The sequence below is a fragment of the Melanotaenia boesemani genome, chromosome 5, assembly GCF_017639745.1.
Source record: "Melanotaenia boesemani isolate fMelBoe1 chromosome 5, fMelBoe1.pri, whole genome shotgun sequence".
Lineage (NCBI taxonomy): Eukaryota > Metazoa > Chordata > Actinopteri > Atheriniformes > Melanotaeniidae > Melanotaenia > Melanotaenia boesemani.
In genome coordinates, this window is record NC_055686.1 from 37,430,264 (window position 1) to 37,444,688 (window position 14,425).

The following is a 14,425-nucleotide window of genomic DNA, read 5'->3' on the forward strand; positions in this document are numbered from 1 at the left end:
ATTTTCTTCGAAAATGTGCAGAAATCTAGGAAATGTTGCAATCCAGTGTCGCAGAGGTTGTAGGGAACAACACTAATGTGAATTTGTTTTATTTTTTTCCTTCCTTCCTACCTTTGAGATGTAGGCCTTGATGCCTTCAGCCAGTTTGATGCAGGGCTCTCCAAAGAGCTGAGCCAGCTGGTCTGGGATGTCCTGGTCCTTATCCAGAGCATTCAGTAAACTCAGGCACTTTAACTCCTCTGTCACTCCTTGGCTACGCACCTATAGGGCAAAAAAGTGGAACAAACATAAATGAACAAAATAATAAAACACAGAATTACTTATATAATGTAAATTCTGCATAATTAAGTTTCTTTCAAAGGAATAAATCATGAATAAGAATAAATTTCTTGTATTCTTGTCACCAGCTTGTGCGTATATGTGCATACAGTTCCTTATGAGAAGCAGTGAGAAGTCAAACAAGACTAACTTCACAAAGTGAATAAAATATGGTCCAAAAATCTGCAGATCTCATTAATAATATAAACATTTGACTCCTTTTTAATAGCTCATATGAGGTTGTAGAAAGGTCATAATTTTGTTTTTTGCAGCCATTTGAGATGCTTATCCTCGGGTGTGTCATTACTGTAAGTACATCCAGAGAATTATCTCATTTTGATGTCAGTTTCTTCTTGCATGTGTTTCTCATTTTTATGCAGTCTGTTGTTTTGTTTTTGTTTTTAAGGAGACTTGCGGAACAAGAAATGCCAGACAGAACAGATATGATCAGTTTTATAGCGGTGTGAGCGCTGTAAGTGAAATACAACCCAAAACCAAATGTGAGCAAAACATTTTGGCACATGTTGATGGCTCGACCAGGGCCTGAAACCCAACTCTTCAGGTAACAACACTGAATGGATCTCAGTGAAAGATTCTTCTGGAGTGAACCCAAAACCACACACACTTAAAGAGCGCCCACATCAAGACGTCTAACCAAAGACAATTTCAACAGTTCCTCTCTTGGCAAACAGGACATTTTTGGCTTCTTTTCTACCTCTAGGAAAGAAGTAAATTTTTTGTGTGAAATAAGTAAGCTTTATTTTTTATATTTAAGGACTGAAATGTGCACACTGCTTTCTGGCTTTGTGGTTACATTCATATATAGAGTATATATGTGTGTGCATGAGAGAGTGTTTATCTTCACGGTCTGAAAGCCTCGCTGATGACTCTATAACAGGCACTGATGAGAGGAATGAGATTACAGCGCTGCAGTCCTTCACCCCCTCGCTTTATTTATATTCATTTCTTTCCATGTGACTGTTAAGAGAAATAATGACTGTCTTCCCTTTGTTGTCTTTCTTGTTGGTTTCCGTCTTGCATCGGCTTTCTTTTTTCCTCTTTATGAACTTTCTTTGACATTGTTCTGCTTTTCCCTCGTCTCATTCTTTTCCAGCAGTGGCACAGTTCATATTAACGCATGTGTGGATCTCCTTGTTTCTGTTGTAGAGAAGATAGTGTGTGTAAATTTGTTCAAACTGAGGGAAAAAACAGGGCAGTGCTGGAAATACGGGTTCTTCTGAAAAGAGCAGGGCTACATTTTACCATGCTGCCCACTCCTAAAAAGATGACTCATGTCTTAAATGGCTTTACAAGTCAATTCGAAGTATAATGAGTTTAATTAGATCCACATGTCACATTTTATTCGTAGCATTTTCCAGTAACAAGCCCAGTTCGAGTGTCAATATATAAAAAAATGGGTCAAAATCATGTCAAGCTAAGACAACCAGAAAATATAAGACAAAAGATCTGGTATTTATTTTTTTAGGGAGATTTTTGGCTTTGAGTATTTCTTTTCTGTAGAGAGCTAAAAGTCTCTTGTGTAGGTGTGTTTTTTTTCAACATTTAATTGAGTGTAGCATTGCTTCAATAAGCAGAGCGTTTGGCTTTCTACTGTTTAAGGACCAGTTGAGTCGTAGAAAGAAACTATGATGAAATGTACTGATGCTTTAACAAATAAAAAGAAGATGAAAATATTCAGCAGAACTGACATCTAATTAGACCTAACTTAGCCGTGTGTAACGGTGGGACTGGTTAGGAAGAGACTAAATGTGTGTGGTAAGCAAGGCACACACATTTGATGACACCTGGGAAAGCTGTACAGTTAGCTCCAGTTATACTCTCATGAAACTAATGTGTCCAAACGCCAACACACTGAAGAAAAGTAAGAGCTAAAATATGGGAAAACTGGTACAGTACAAGTTTGATTTCAAACCAGCAAACAGGTAGAAAACAATACAGGTGAAGTAAAAACATGGAAACAGTGGACAACAGAACCGCTAACCAGAGCATCGAATTTGGTGCACTTTCATAATCTAGCTGTAGAAAAAGATCTGACAGCTCAAACAGTGTAAAAGACACCACATAACATTGATCTCTATGCATGACCGGCAGGAAAATCCCATGCCTGCTCTCCGGCACAGGAACACGCTTTCCTGAAAAAAAAAAACCATTTACAACACCGTGAGTTGATTTGGAGCACATTCTTTGGTCGGATGATGACCACGGTAAATCTGTTAGGCTCAGATTGGGTTCAACATGGACATCAACAAAGAATGTGCAGAGTGAAGCTCGGAGGTGGCAGTGTGATGATGTGGGTTACATGAAGACTGATGTTAGAGGGAAAACATAGACGTCTCATGAATGCTTGTGGTTTTACAAATATGTTGGATGGCAGTCTGATTCCACTCTAAAGAGAAGGAATATTACCGCATGATAACGATACAAAGCACAAACTCACACAAGCATTTCTGAAGAAGGAAAAAGAGAAAGCAGTGGCCTGGTCACCTATGTTACCTTGTTTGAATATATGAAGACACCTTTAAGATATTTAAGAGAAAAAAAATAAATAAATCTGACCCTTCCAGAAAAGATCATCTAATACATGTATGTGATGAATACCCACTAGATAGGAGAAATTTTTATATACACTCACAGGCCACTCAGTTCAATTGCTTTAAACTCAGAATCTTATGGAAGAAATGGGATTTAAAAGACTTTGAACATGACAGGGTTTTTAAAATCAGAAAGACTGTCTGAGTATTTCAGAGACTGTAACTCAAATAAGCACTGGTTCCAACCAAGGTCTGTAGAATAGCATCTGGAAACACACATCACATCCAACCTTGAAGCAGATGGGCTACAGCAGCAGAAGACCCCACCAGATCCCACTCAGGAAACTGAAGCTACAATTCACACAGACTCACTAACACTGGACAATAGAAGATGGAGAAACGTTGCTGGTCTGATGAGTCTCCATTGCAGCTCCACATTCAGATGGTAGGATCAGAATGGAAACATCATGAAAGCATGGATCCATCCTGCAAGCTGCTGCTCGAGGTGTAATGGTGTGGAGGATATTTTCTAGCCGCACTTTGTGCTCCTTAGTACCAGCTAAGGCAAACTTCCAGCAAAGTATTGTTGCTGAAAATGTCCATCCCTTTATGACCACAGTGGAGCATCTTCTGATGCTACTTCCAGCAGGATAATGCACCATGTCACAAAGCTCAGATCATCTCCACCTGCTTTCTAGAACATGACAATGAGTTCACTGGACTCCAACAGCCACCAGATCTCAGTCCAGTAGAGCAGCTTTGGGATGTGGTGGAACGGGAGATTCTCATCATGGATGCAGCCGACAAACCTGCAGCAACTGTGTGATGCTTCATGTCAATATGAAGAAAACCTCTGAGGAAGGTTTCCACCACCTGGTTGAATCTATGACACCAAGAATTAAGGTGATTCTGAAGGAAAAATGGCTCCAACCCAGTACTACTGAGGTGGATCTGATAAAGTGAAGAGTGTATAACTAATAAAATGAAAAACCTTGATGACTGTTTGACTGTAACTCTCATCCATAAACTCTCCATTGTCTTCCATCATTGCGTTGAAATAAAAGGAAGTACGGCAGGTCAAGCTCGACCATTAGCGAACAATCGGGACACATCCCAAACAAAAAACTGCTGACAGTGGAGTCTGAACAGAGACAGTTTGTCTATTGTGAGGAGTAGTGTGATGACAGAAGTGATGGGGAGGTTCACACATGCATGAGTGGATCAGCGTTTTCTCCACATTAACAAAGGAGTGAAAGTCAGTTTCGTTTCTTTCTGGTGCTTCTACCAAAACACACTCCCCGTTTCGGTGGATGTGACTGAACTATCAATTGGAACTGAGGAGTGTCTTTGTATATGACAATGAAAGACTTCTTTTTTTTTTTTTTTGCAGACTATGCACTTATGTGTGTGAAGACCAGAGTGTGTGTCCATTAAGTTTTGACAGTGGTGGTAGGGAGTGTTTGATCTATTATGGGAAACACTGTTTTATTGAGGAGATGAGGCCCATACGCATCACTGCCCACAGCCAAAAACAAGATAAGAATTAAACTGTCTGTTCCATTAGTGTGTGGCCAGAGGCTAAACCCAGCTATGCAGAGAAACATTATCTCTCTGTTCTCAGCATTTAATCATCAAGAGGAGTCCCAAGTACAGTCAGAGAGGTGATTTAACTGCTGAAACTTTGGGGCCCTCGATGTTAGTAATCATGCAAAATAATGTCAGTCAGGAATATTCCCAATACTTAAATCAGCTGTCAGTACTTCAATTTTCTTTGGATGAAGTATCAGATGTTTTGTGTTTCATTAAAATCAAGAGTTCAGTATTCTGCGTAGCAGCTTTTTCTTTTGGTAAAGCACCAGGAAGCTCTACATAATCTAACCTGACTTTCGGGGTCATGTGAAAGGACGTGACACACACTCATTAAATGTCAGAACTGACTCATAATGCACAGTTTGCTCCTCTTGTGGTTATTTCTGTAGTTTATTTAAATCCAGTAGCTTCTCTTTACGCTCAGTCCATAGTTTGGCTTCAGCTTGTAATATAGTGCTTTACAATCAAGGCTTGTTTATTTTCACAGCCAGATCATTTCCTCATCCATATTGATGATCTTGTTCTGGGTGAAATCCTCCATATCCAGACGAGTGAAACCTAGAGTGCTGTTTGTTTTTGGTCATGAACTGGGATTTCACATGTTCTGATACTGAGTTTCCATCCAGTCTTGTAGCTGTGCTAGTCTAATATAACTGAAAATAGAAACTTGAAGTAGACTTTTTTTATAAGTAAATGTGTGTTATAGAGGTCTGCAAACTGGTGTTGTGGGAATACACTTGGCTCCCCTGCATTGTTAGACAGTTGAAACTTGGCTGCACATGGCGATAATAAACAGTGTAAGAGATGAAGAGGATGCTAACCAGAAACAAAGGCTCAAAAGAAGAATGCAGGTACAGTTTAATGACCTTTAAACATTGTGTCACAATGTGTGCAGCATTTAGAGAAGTCAGTTGGAAGGAAAGCAATCTAATATTCATAATTATTCTTAATTTGTGTCTAACCAGGTAAGATAAAAAAAAAGTCTATAGAGTTAATAGTTTTAGATATGAACAAATTCAGCCTTTTCTTTTTTGACTTTTTAGTAATCGAGCTAATAGAGTTCTTCTACAAGCTTGGAAAAAGAGTGTGAAGCCTGATTTATGTTCCCTTTATGTGCGTAAATCATAACATCCGTTTCAAACATTGCCAAATGTCAGTGCCTACTCCCATGCATCCTTCGCATTGGCATAGTTTTTAGTCAATACATCCACTAGAGGGCAGTGCAGAGTTCAGACGTCAATTTCAACTGCAAATACAGCGATGGTGGAGGAGACAATGACACAATTCTGAGAAATAACGCACATTCTGAAAAAGAGACTTTAAAAGATCCAGTGCAGTAGGAAGCTTTGGTCTGTGCAGATATTAAATACATCGTAGTTTCCTCTTTTCTTCCGCAGGTTGCATGCGAACAATGCTGTGCAACTGCAAGCTCTCTGAAAACTTCCTGAGATGCGCATGTGAAGGATGCAGAAGATGGACATAAGGCTCCGTCCGTTTGCATATTTAATGTAAAGCATAAACTGAGCTAAAGACGAGGAGAATTTATTTTATTGTAATCTACAACTATGACATTAGAGGTCTCTAGATCCTAAAGATCAGACCTTTACATTTTTGGTGTTGGAACATCTTTGCAAAAGATATTTTCATTCACCTACATGCACATTAAATATATTTAAAAAAGAAAAAACTTATGCAAAAGTGAGGCTTTTAACAACTAGTAAGATAATCCACCTGCCCATTAAGAACATTTATGGAAACCAGGTTGTTGATTTGCCTTCGTTGTGGTGACTGTCACTTATGTTCAACTCTGTATTTGGATGAGTAGAGCTGGGAAACAGAGAGGAATATTCAAGCATTCGTTAGGCCAGTGTGGACATGCAGCCCTCCAGAGATGGGGGACTGAGCCTCTACATCATTGCAATGCCCTGGAGGCAGATAATACCTCGCCCTCTCCTGAACGCTCCTCTGACAACAGTCCATCTGCCAATCCCCACTTCTCTTTGCCAAACTCTGAAATTGCAAAACTTTAGGTATTACTTTCTGAAAAGGTTACACCCAGATGAGTCAACAATAGCAAATCGATATGATGACAAAAGTCCAGCATTGACATTTAGAGGTGAAATGAGTTCTGACAGAGATTTGATCAATTGCATTTCATTTGCAGGCAAATGTCTAAGGTCCAGCCAGAGAGATGCTAACAAATGCAAAACAACCGGCTTGCTGCACATGAGATATGATGTAACTCTCTGTTGTGCTGTTTAACAAGATGAAATATGACTTTGTTGAAATGTCAGAATTAGGATTATGTGATTCTGTCTGAAATATTATTTTTCATGTACTGACAGCAGCGTTGCTTTGCCTTTAAAGTAAAACCCAAACTTCCGAACTCTGTCTCACGCTCACACACTAACTAAGAAGAAGCCTCTTCTTTAAAGAAAAAAAATATTTCTGTGGCTCCATTTTCATTTTGCTGCCCAAATCTGATCCATTAGCACAAGGATATATGTCAGCTCAATTACCTTTCAGTAATTAGACTATGACACCAGAAATTTGGAAGTAATCTTTTATCAAGTGGAATGAAATGATTTAGCCTGGATAAGATATTACTTAGAGTGGACTAATTGGAAAGACACAGGCATTTTTACTGTATGACTGAAAGCATAAATGATTATATGTCCACTATATGGTTTGACAGGGTGCTGCCTCACAAACTGCACACTGCATGTTTGAATCAGTTAACAACCATCAGATTTACTCAGATTTACCAATCAACAAGCAAATAAAACCTCTATAAAACAGAACCAACACAATCAGAAATTATTAGCTCCCCAACAGATTCTAGTTTGAACATACGAGCCAGGTTCCTGAGTCTCAGCATCATTCATACCTCTAACAAGTTTCCAAAGCAAACAACAGTATCAATAAAAAAAGACCCTAATGCTCCGCCCCCAAGACGAAGACTTGCTAACATCGTATAACACACACACAACAAAATGCTGCTTGAACAACAAACCAGTGACAGGACTGAACCTTCAAAATGACAGAAAATTGACCTAACATGGCAATGTGACTATTAATATAATTACAAAATTAGTTTCCTTATTGATCCATTGTGATCTTGACCACAATGGAAATGCCTTCCCAGTTGATTTGCTTCTGCAACAAGAGGAAACACACACACATTTCTAAGTATTCTTTGCATTTTTTTATCCCGTCTTTGCCAGCAGACTTCTCTCTCGGTCATCCATGCCGACCTGGATGACTGGACTCTGGAGAGAGAGAGAGAGAGAGAGAGAGAAAGCTCCTGATGCTGACTCTCAGGAAGCGGCAAACAATGATGCACTGTTCCCGCCTGGTATGTGTATTTTTGTGTGTGTGCATGTATATTCGCTACATGTTGGTGTATTCCTGTGTGTGTGGCCTGCCATTAGTGTGTATGCTCAGTAGTGTGTGTGTGTGTGTTTGGCTCTTGCTGGACACCAAACCCTGAAAAGAATATCTCAGAGGGCCACTTGGAAACCCAGCAACAATTTTGAGTTTCAGTTTGCGAGTGTGTATTTGTGTGTGTGTATGTGTGTGTGTGTGTGTGTGCGGGGTGAGGGTCTGGGAGTTCCTTGGCAGTCCAGAACTCTCATTTGAGGGGATTAGGAAGAGGAGAAGGCCGCCATGTAACTCAAATCCAGCAGGGCAGATTTGTGGATCGAGCCTGTGTGTGTGTGTGTGTGTGTGTGTGTGTGTGTGTGTGTGTGTGTGTGTGTGTGTGTGTGTGTGTGTGTGACTTTCTTTTAGAAAACGAACAGCAAACATTGAGAAAATGTGAGTTGGCTGTATTTGACAATGCTTTGTCTGCTTTGTGATGAAACGGACAGACAGGTGGCAGCTGAAACCTCGCTAGAAGCCATTCTGCTCATGAATCACTTCATGCAAACGCAGTTGCAGAGCTTTACACAACCAGAGAAGTGAAATAAAATCAACCAAGGGTGCAAGACTTCAGAACCAGCTTTTCCATGTTGAGTAACTGACAGCCTGTATCTTAAATGTCTAAAGGAGTGAAGCATTAAGGTTTAGATAGACTGGGAAGAGAGGAATAATGAGCTAGAGTACTATTATAAACTATTTCCAACCTTATGTGTGGTTTCCCTGTAGGCTGTGGTATTAACAGCAATAGATGACCACAGAAAAAAAAGGTACAGACACACTAAAGAAAAATGTCTTTACAAAAACATATGATAATATTCAGGAGTGATTGTAGGGCAAATAAAGGATGTTTTCTGCTCTAGTTGTACTTCCAGATTATTGAGGCTGTACATCCAAGTAGGTAACTGTGAAAATAGTTTGTTCATTCATTGTTACTACCCGAGGGGTTTGCTTGTCCCAGTGACCCTAGATCCGTTGTAGGAGGCTTTATCATTCTGGAAGAGTCACCCAAGTAAAACAAGTCCTAGGTGACCAGGACTGGTTCAAAAAGACCTCCAATGATGAGTGAAACTTTTGGATTCCACTTCTCCTCGTCCAGATGTGGATCACCAGGCCCCCCTCTGGAGCTAGTATTGCGGGTGGGGCTAGATGGCAAGCGCCTGGTGGCCAGGTCTGCCCCATGGGACATGGCTGGGCACACCCCAAGGAGGTAATGTGGGTGTCCTTTCCCTTGGGCTCATCACCCATGGGATGGACCAAGAAGGTTGGGTACAATGTGAGAGACTGACCTGGGAACACCTCTGGATACCCCCAGAAGAGCTGGAGAAAGTGGCCGAGGATGGGAAGTCTGAGCTTTTTTGCACGACATGCTTATCCTGTGTCACGACCTTGGAATAGTAGATGGCAGGATGGATGGATGGATGGATGGATGGATGGATGGATGGATGGATGGATGGATGGATTGATGGAATCACATACAAGAGAAGTTCTAAACCTCAGCTGACAACAGCATGACATGTTCCATCTTTATAAAGAGGGAAAGATTATTCACAATTGAAAAACATTCAAAACAGCTGCCAATCGAGTGATATCTCAGGAATTTCACGCCAAAGTCAGATGGTCAAATATATATTGTTTGGAAAGATTGCAGGAGAAAAAGTCTCCTTTTTAAAAAAGAATGCGGCATCATTGTTTAGGTTTGCAAAGGTGCGTCTGAACGAGTGACAAGACTTCAACGATGTCCTTGGGCCAGATGAGACTGAAGCAAATACCAAACGCAGCTTATCAGGACAAACACTTCATATTGCCTCTTATTTGGACTTGTTTTAGGCAATTTAATTGAACAGGTCACTAAAGTTTGCACAGCTTGTTTTATTAGCGAATGTGGTGCATTTCTTATTGTTTTTAAAAGATGATAAATGTGGGTACAGTGGTCCCTCGTCAATCGCGGGAGTTATGTTCTAAAAGTAAACCACAATAGGCAAAATCCAGGAAGTCAGCTTTATTTTTTACAATTATTATAGATGTTATAAGGCTGTAAAACCCCTCACTACACACTTGATACACTTTTCTGAGACAGACATTAACATTTTCACAATTTTCTCTTTAAACAACCTCAAAGTTCAAACCTTCGTAGAAAAATAAGTCCAGTGTTATAGAATGAAACCACAGGACGCAGGGCGAGTTATAGTGAGGGACCACTGTATTTGATTTAGGGTCCAGAAAGCTGGTTTATTGAATGTTGAAACCATGAGCTAGTAATTCACTGTTAACCCAAGGATTCAGCTGCCATGGTAACATAATTTGCTTACTGGCAGGTTTTCTTAAAACAAACCCAAAAGTTCTTCTTGGACTCCTGCTGAGCCCAAAGCAGCTCTCTGATTTATTTCCATAATCATGAGGTCCAGAGGAGTAAACATCAAGATTTGTTTGCAAAGGGGTGATTGTTTGGAAACGCTAAAATCTTGGTTAATTACTATTTTCCTAAGGAACATCTTTGACATGAGCCATGATCAATCTGTTTCCAGTTTCCAGAGGACAGATCTACCATTCACATTATCAGATGTGTGTATTGTACACACAGAATATTAATACTGAGCCCTGTTTCTAATTTTTAGGCCTCTGCTCAACAATTGCTAAGACAAAATGAAATATGGATATCTCTGCCACCACATGGTCTATTTGAATACTTCTGTATGTATATGTTAGCCTCATAGCTTAATCGTGTAAGTTACATGATGCACATTCATTTAGCAATATTAGGAGAGTACAGTTAGATCACAATTTAGCCAGAATATGAATGAGGCTATTATGTACCTAACTGCTTGCCTAACTCTGAAACTTCACTGATTGCACCTCCCTGTACGAATGTGTGCTACATACTGAATGAATTATGCAGAATTAAATCAGTGGTAGCAGACACATATAAAAGGTGTAACACACAAATTCACAACCTGCCATATTTTATGGGTGGAACAGCTTTGATGTTGTTGGGTTATTGGCAGTAATGAGACTTAATAAAAAAGAACTTGTTGAAATTAAAAACAATAAGCCTGTATGCTCATAGGGAGGTAGCAGAGGTTCGTTTATAGGCTGTGCAGCAGCTATTATACCGAACCACTATAAGCAACGGCTAGCTGCTAGGACTAGACTTTGATGAGTGAGTGCGGCTCTTCATCTGCCCAAAGCAATCGTGCAAACCTGGACCTCAGTTATTTTTTTATGTTAACCAGGAGAGTAGTAATGTACTGCGCACATGCAAGTCTCAGATAATCATGTGCACTGTGCGTGGATTACAATGAGTCATTTTATGTTTTTAACTGCAGACACCTGAATGGTACTTTCTATCCAGTTCTTGCTGTGTTTGGTAGAGTACATGCATGGAGATGTGTGTGCAGCCTGGTGTCTAGCCTTTGTGTGTGTGTTTTTCCTGGTTTATCATCCCTTCAGGGCTTTGGGTGTACTTGGCAGACAGCCAAGGTGGTGCTGACACTGATTTATTTGTCAAAGCCGTCCGATTCTTCCCCGTTATGTGTTTAATCACCACCAGCGTGCTGAGTAATCCATCATGTTAAAGAGCAATCAGACCAGGCATTTTCTGCTAAGGAGCATTTGGTTTCCAAACATACACACTCACAAAAAAGGGTCATTTTCATTTTGATTATGAACACTGAATAAATTGTGAGATTTTACCTCACCAGCGTGCGGGCCAAGTTCTTGTCTGCAGTGGAAGGACAGAAACTCCCCTATGGGAGGCCTGCCAAAACCCTGCACACATACATAACAGCTTCCCGGGGAGTGTTTTGAAAAACTTAACCAAAAACACAATCATTAGACAATTGTGGAAAAGAAACCACTGTTTTATAATGGGTTCATACAACCACACAGGTTCTGGCTGTGCCTTACATGCCAACACCAGTTTGCTTGAGAAACAAAACCCTGAGGAGTTGGGGATGAAGAGGAGCATTTCAAACAAAAAGAGCATTGACCTGCTTTATGGTGCTGATTAGTGGTGACTCATGACTTAGGATTTCAATCTAAGTCTGCAGCTCTGCAGTTTCAGTTTCTATGTACAAAATTTGACTGAATAAAAAGGATTTGGAAAGTTACACTCAAATCACTGTTCATCAGGAAACCTGAGGAAGCCCCAGCCCCAGCCTAAAGGTGATTAAAATGATCCAAAACTGATCCTCAACTTCCGAACGCCACCTCCTTTTGGCCACTCTCAATGACTAGCTTGTTTCCCTAGAGATGCAAGTCACCTATCTGTGTTTGGGCTTTGCAAATTTCCCATGATAGCAGCAGCACATGACTTAAAATGCTGAAATGAGTGGGCTTTGTCAGGGGAAAGACCTCGCTGTTTTCTGATTACATGAACAGAAAGTGAAACATTCAGATAACAACATCCTGACTCATGCGGTGTCACAGGGAAATATTTCCAGTTTACAAAACATTGTTGTCTTCAGTGCATGTCTGAAAGACACTTTATCATGAGCACAAAATGTGTGAGCCTACTTTCCAAAACAATTGGTATAAACTGCTCATTCAGATAGAACAAAAGTCTTCAAATAATAATTTAAACCCTACATTTATATAGTTTTTTTTTAAAGGACTGCATGAAATGTGAACATTTAATATCTTATGTTCAGTAAATTGCAGAACGTTCACATTTTGGGGAATAAAACAGGAATTCAGGTGGGGGGAATTAAGCAAATGGCCACTCAAAAGGGGGGGTGACAGAAGAGTGAATCATCTTAATCTCATACAACTCAAACCTAGTAATAAGTCAAATAGTGACTTTTAAATCTGCATCATTTTTTCCATTAAAAAACTTGATCAATTTTGCATTTGTGCTGCTACATGCTGCTGCATTTACTGCCCAATGAACTGCAGATCAGCAGTGGCTCAAACTTTCTGTGGTCCTGTAGTTAAACTACCAACTACAGGGAAAAAAAAAGCCTGGAAAAGCATCAACACTTACCATATATATATGACCAGTTCTAAGACTACCCTACAAGTCTGACAAATGTCCTGATGGAGCCAGCTGATCAGAGGAAGGACTTGTGTTTAGCCACCCTGCATGCAATGACATGGAGCAGATAGAAGCATAAACAACTCTGATGAAAAGGTAATACAGTATAAATTTAACCCTTTAACACCAGACCCAAGAAATACTAGACAGAAAATACAAACAAGACTTTTTAAAAATGAACAAAAAAAATTGCATACATGTACGGTATTTTATCATGTGATTATCCACTAGGACACGAGTAGCCAAAGCTGGTCCTCAAGGGCCCCAATCCGGCAGGTTTTCCAAATTTCCCTGCTCCAACACACCTGACTTAAACTAAAGAGTCATTGTGGAGATCCTTATGGGCTGTTGGATCCATTCAATTAGAGTCAGGTGTGCTGGAGCAGGGAAATCTGGAAAACATGCCGGATTGGAACCCTCGAGGACCAACGTTGGCTACCCCTGCACTAGGGGATACCTTTTGCTAAGATTCTAAGTACTTATATATTCCTTTAATTTAAGTCAGAACAAAACAACCCGTTGGAGAAATGTTATTGTTATATGAAAAATATATAAAAATTTTGAATTTATAAATGACATCTTTAAAGACTATTGGCCCAGGGGTCTGTTTGAAACTCAGTTTCTTGCTTGATTTAAAATTTCCTCAGCAGTTTCCACAAACTCTTGAAAATGTTTGCTAATTTTATGATACCTCAAATGTGTTTGGCAGACTTTCTCCTATCTGTAGACCTTTAGCTGTACTTTAGTAAAGAGCTGGAATAAAAATACACTACGGGACTTTTGTTACTGCATTAAAATTTTCATGATGATTTAAAACAGCCCTGATTGTTATTACGATGTAATTCTAGTCTGTTTGAAAGTTAATTTATGTTTCTTTTTAAGTGATTGTGCATGACTAAGCCAAATGCTTCAACATAAAAGGCTGCTCTGATTGCAGCTTTAGGGTAATTTCATAATGATGAGGAAGGTTTTTCTTGAAAAATCTCTGGGTTAATCACTATGCCCAATCACTAAGCAGTAACTGTGATAAAAGACGATAAACAAAAGACAAATTTAAAGTTGACATAGATGTTCATCATGAATTTTACAGCCTTATGCAGAGCAGACAGTGATGCAGATGAAAGATCCCTTCCCTCCTGCTTCCCTACCTTGCTGCACATTTAAGCAGCTGTTGCAGCTTAAGCAGGAGTTTAAGCTCTTGTAGGAAGGCTCATCTTAAAACTTTGCAGTCACGGCGATGAATTACTGCTTCCACTATTATCTCAAGGTCCCCTTTTAAAGTTTTAAATCATACCGAACAATCTAGATCCTATAGGGATTTGACTGTAGCTTCAGGTAGTGATTTATTCAACAAAACAGACATAAAGACTTTTCATATGGTCTGCTTTGTTCTCTCAAAATCCATCCAAGAAGACAGCTCTCTGCTGCTAAGAGGCATTAATGACAATACTTCAGTTAGTTAATCCCTTTGTGTCTGTATGTCTAGTGTGTGTTCACTGTGTTTGTGAGAACTACT

The 14,425-nt window shown here is 39.8% G+C and overlaps 1 protein-coding gene across 1 annotated transcript in view; it reads right to left on the bottom strand.

The window, feature by feature from the left end:
- tnfsf10l (TNF superfamily member 10, like) overlaps positions 1–14,425 on the bottom strand; it is an 83,738-nt gene that overhangs the window by 44,347 nt on the left and 24,966 nt on the right. The window contains exon 2 of the mRNA XM_041985556.1: positions 112–261. Within this exon, the coding sequence (XP_041841490.1) occupies positions 112–261 (150 nt within the window). The remainder of the gene's footprint in view (positions 1–111; positions 262–14,425) is intronic.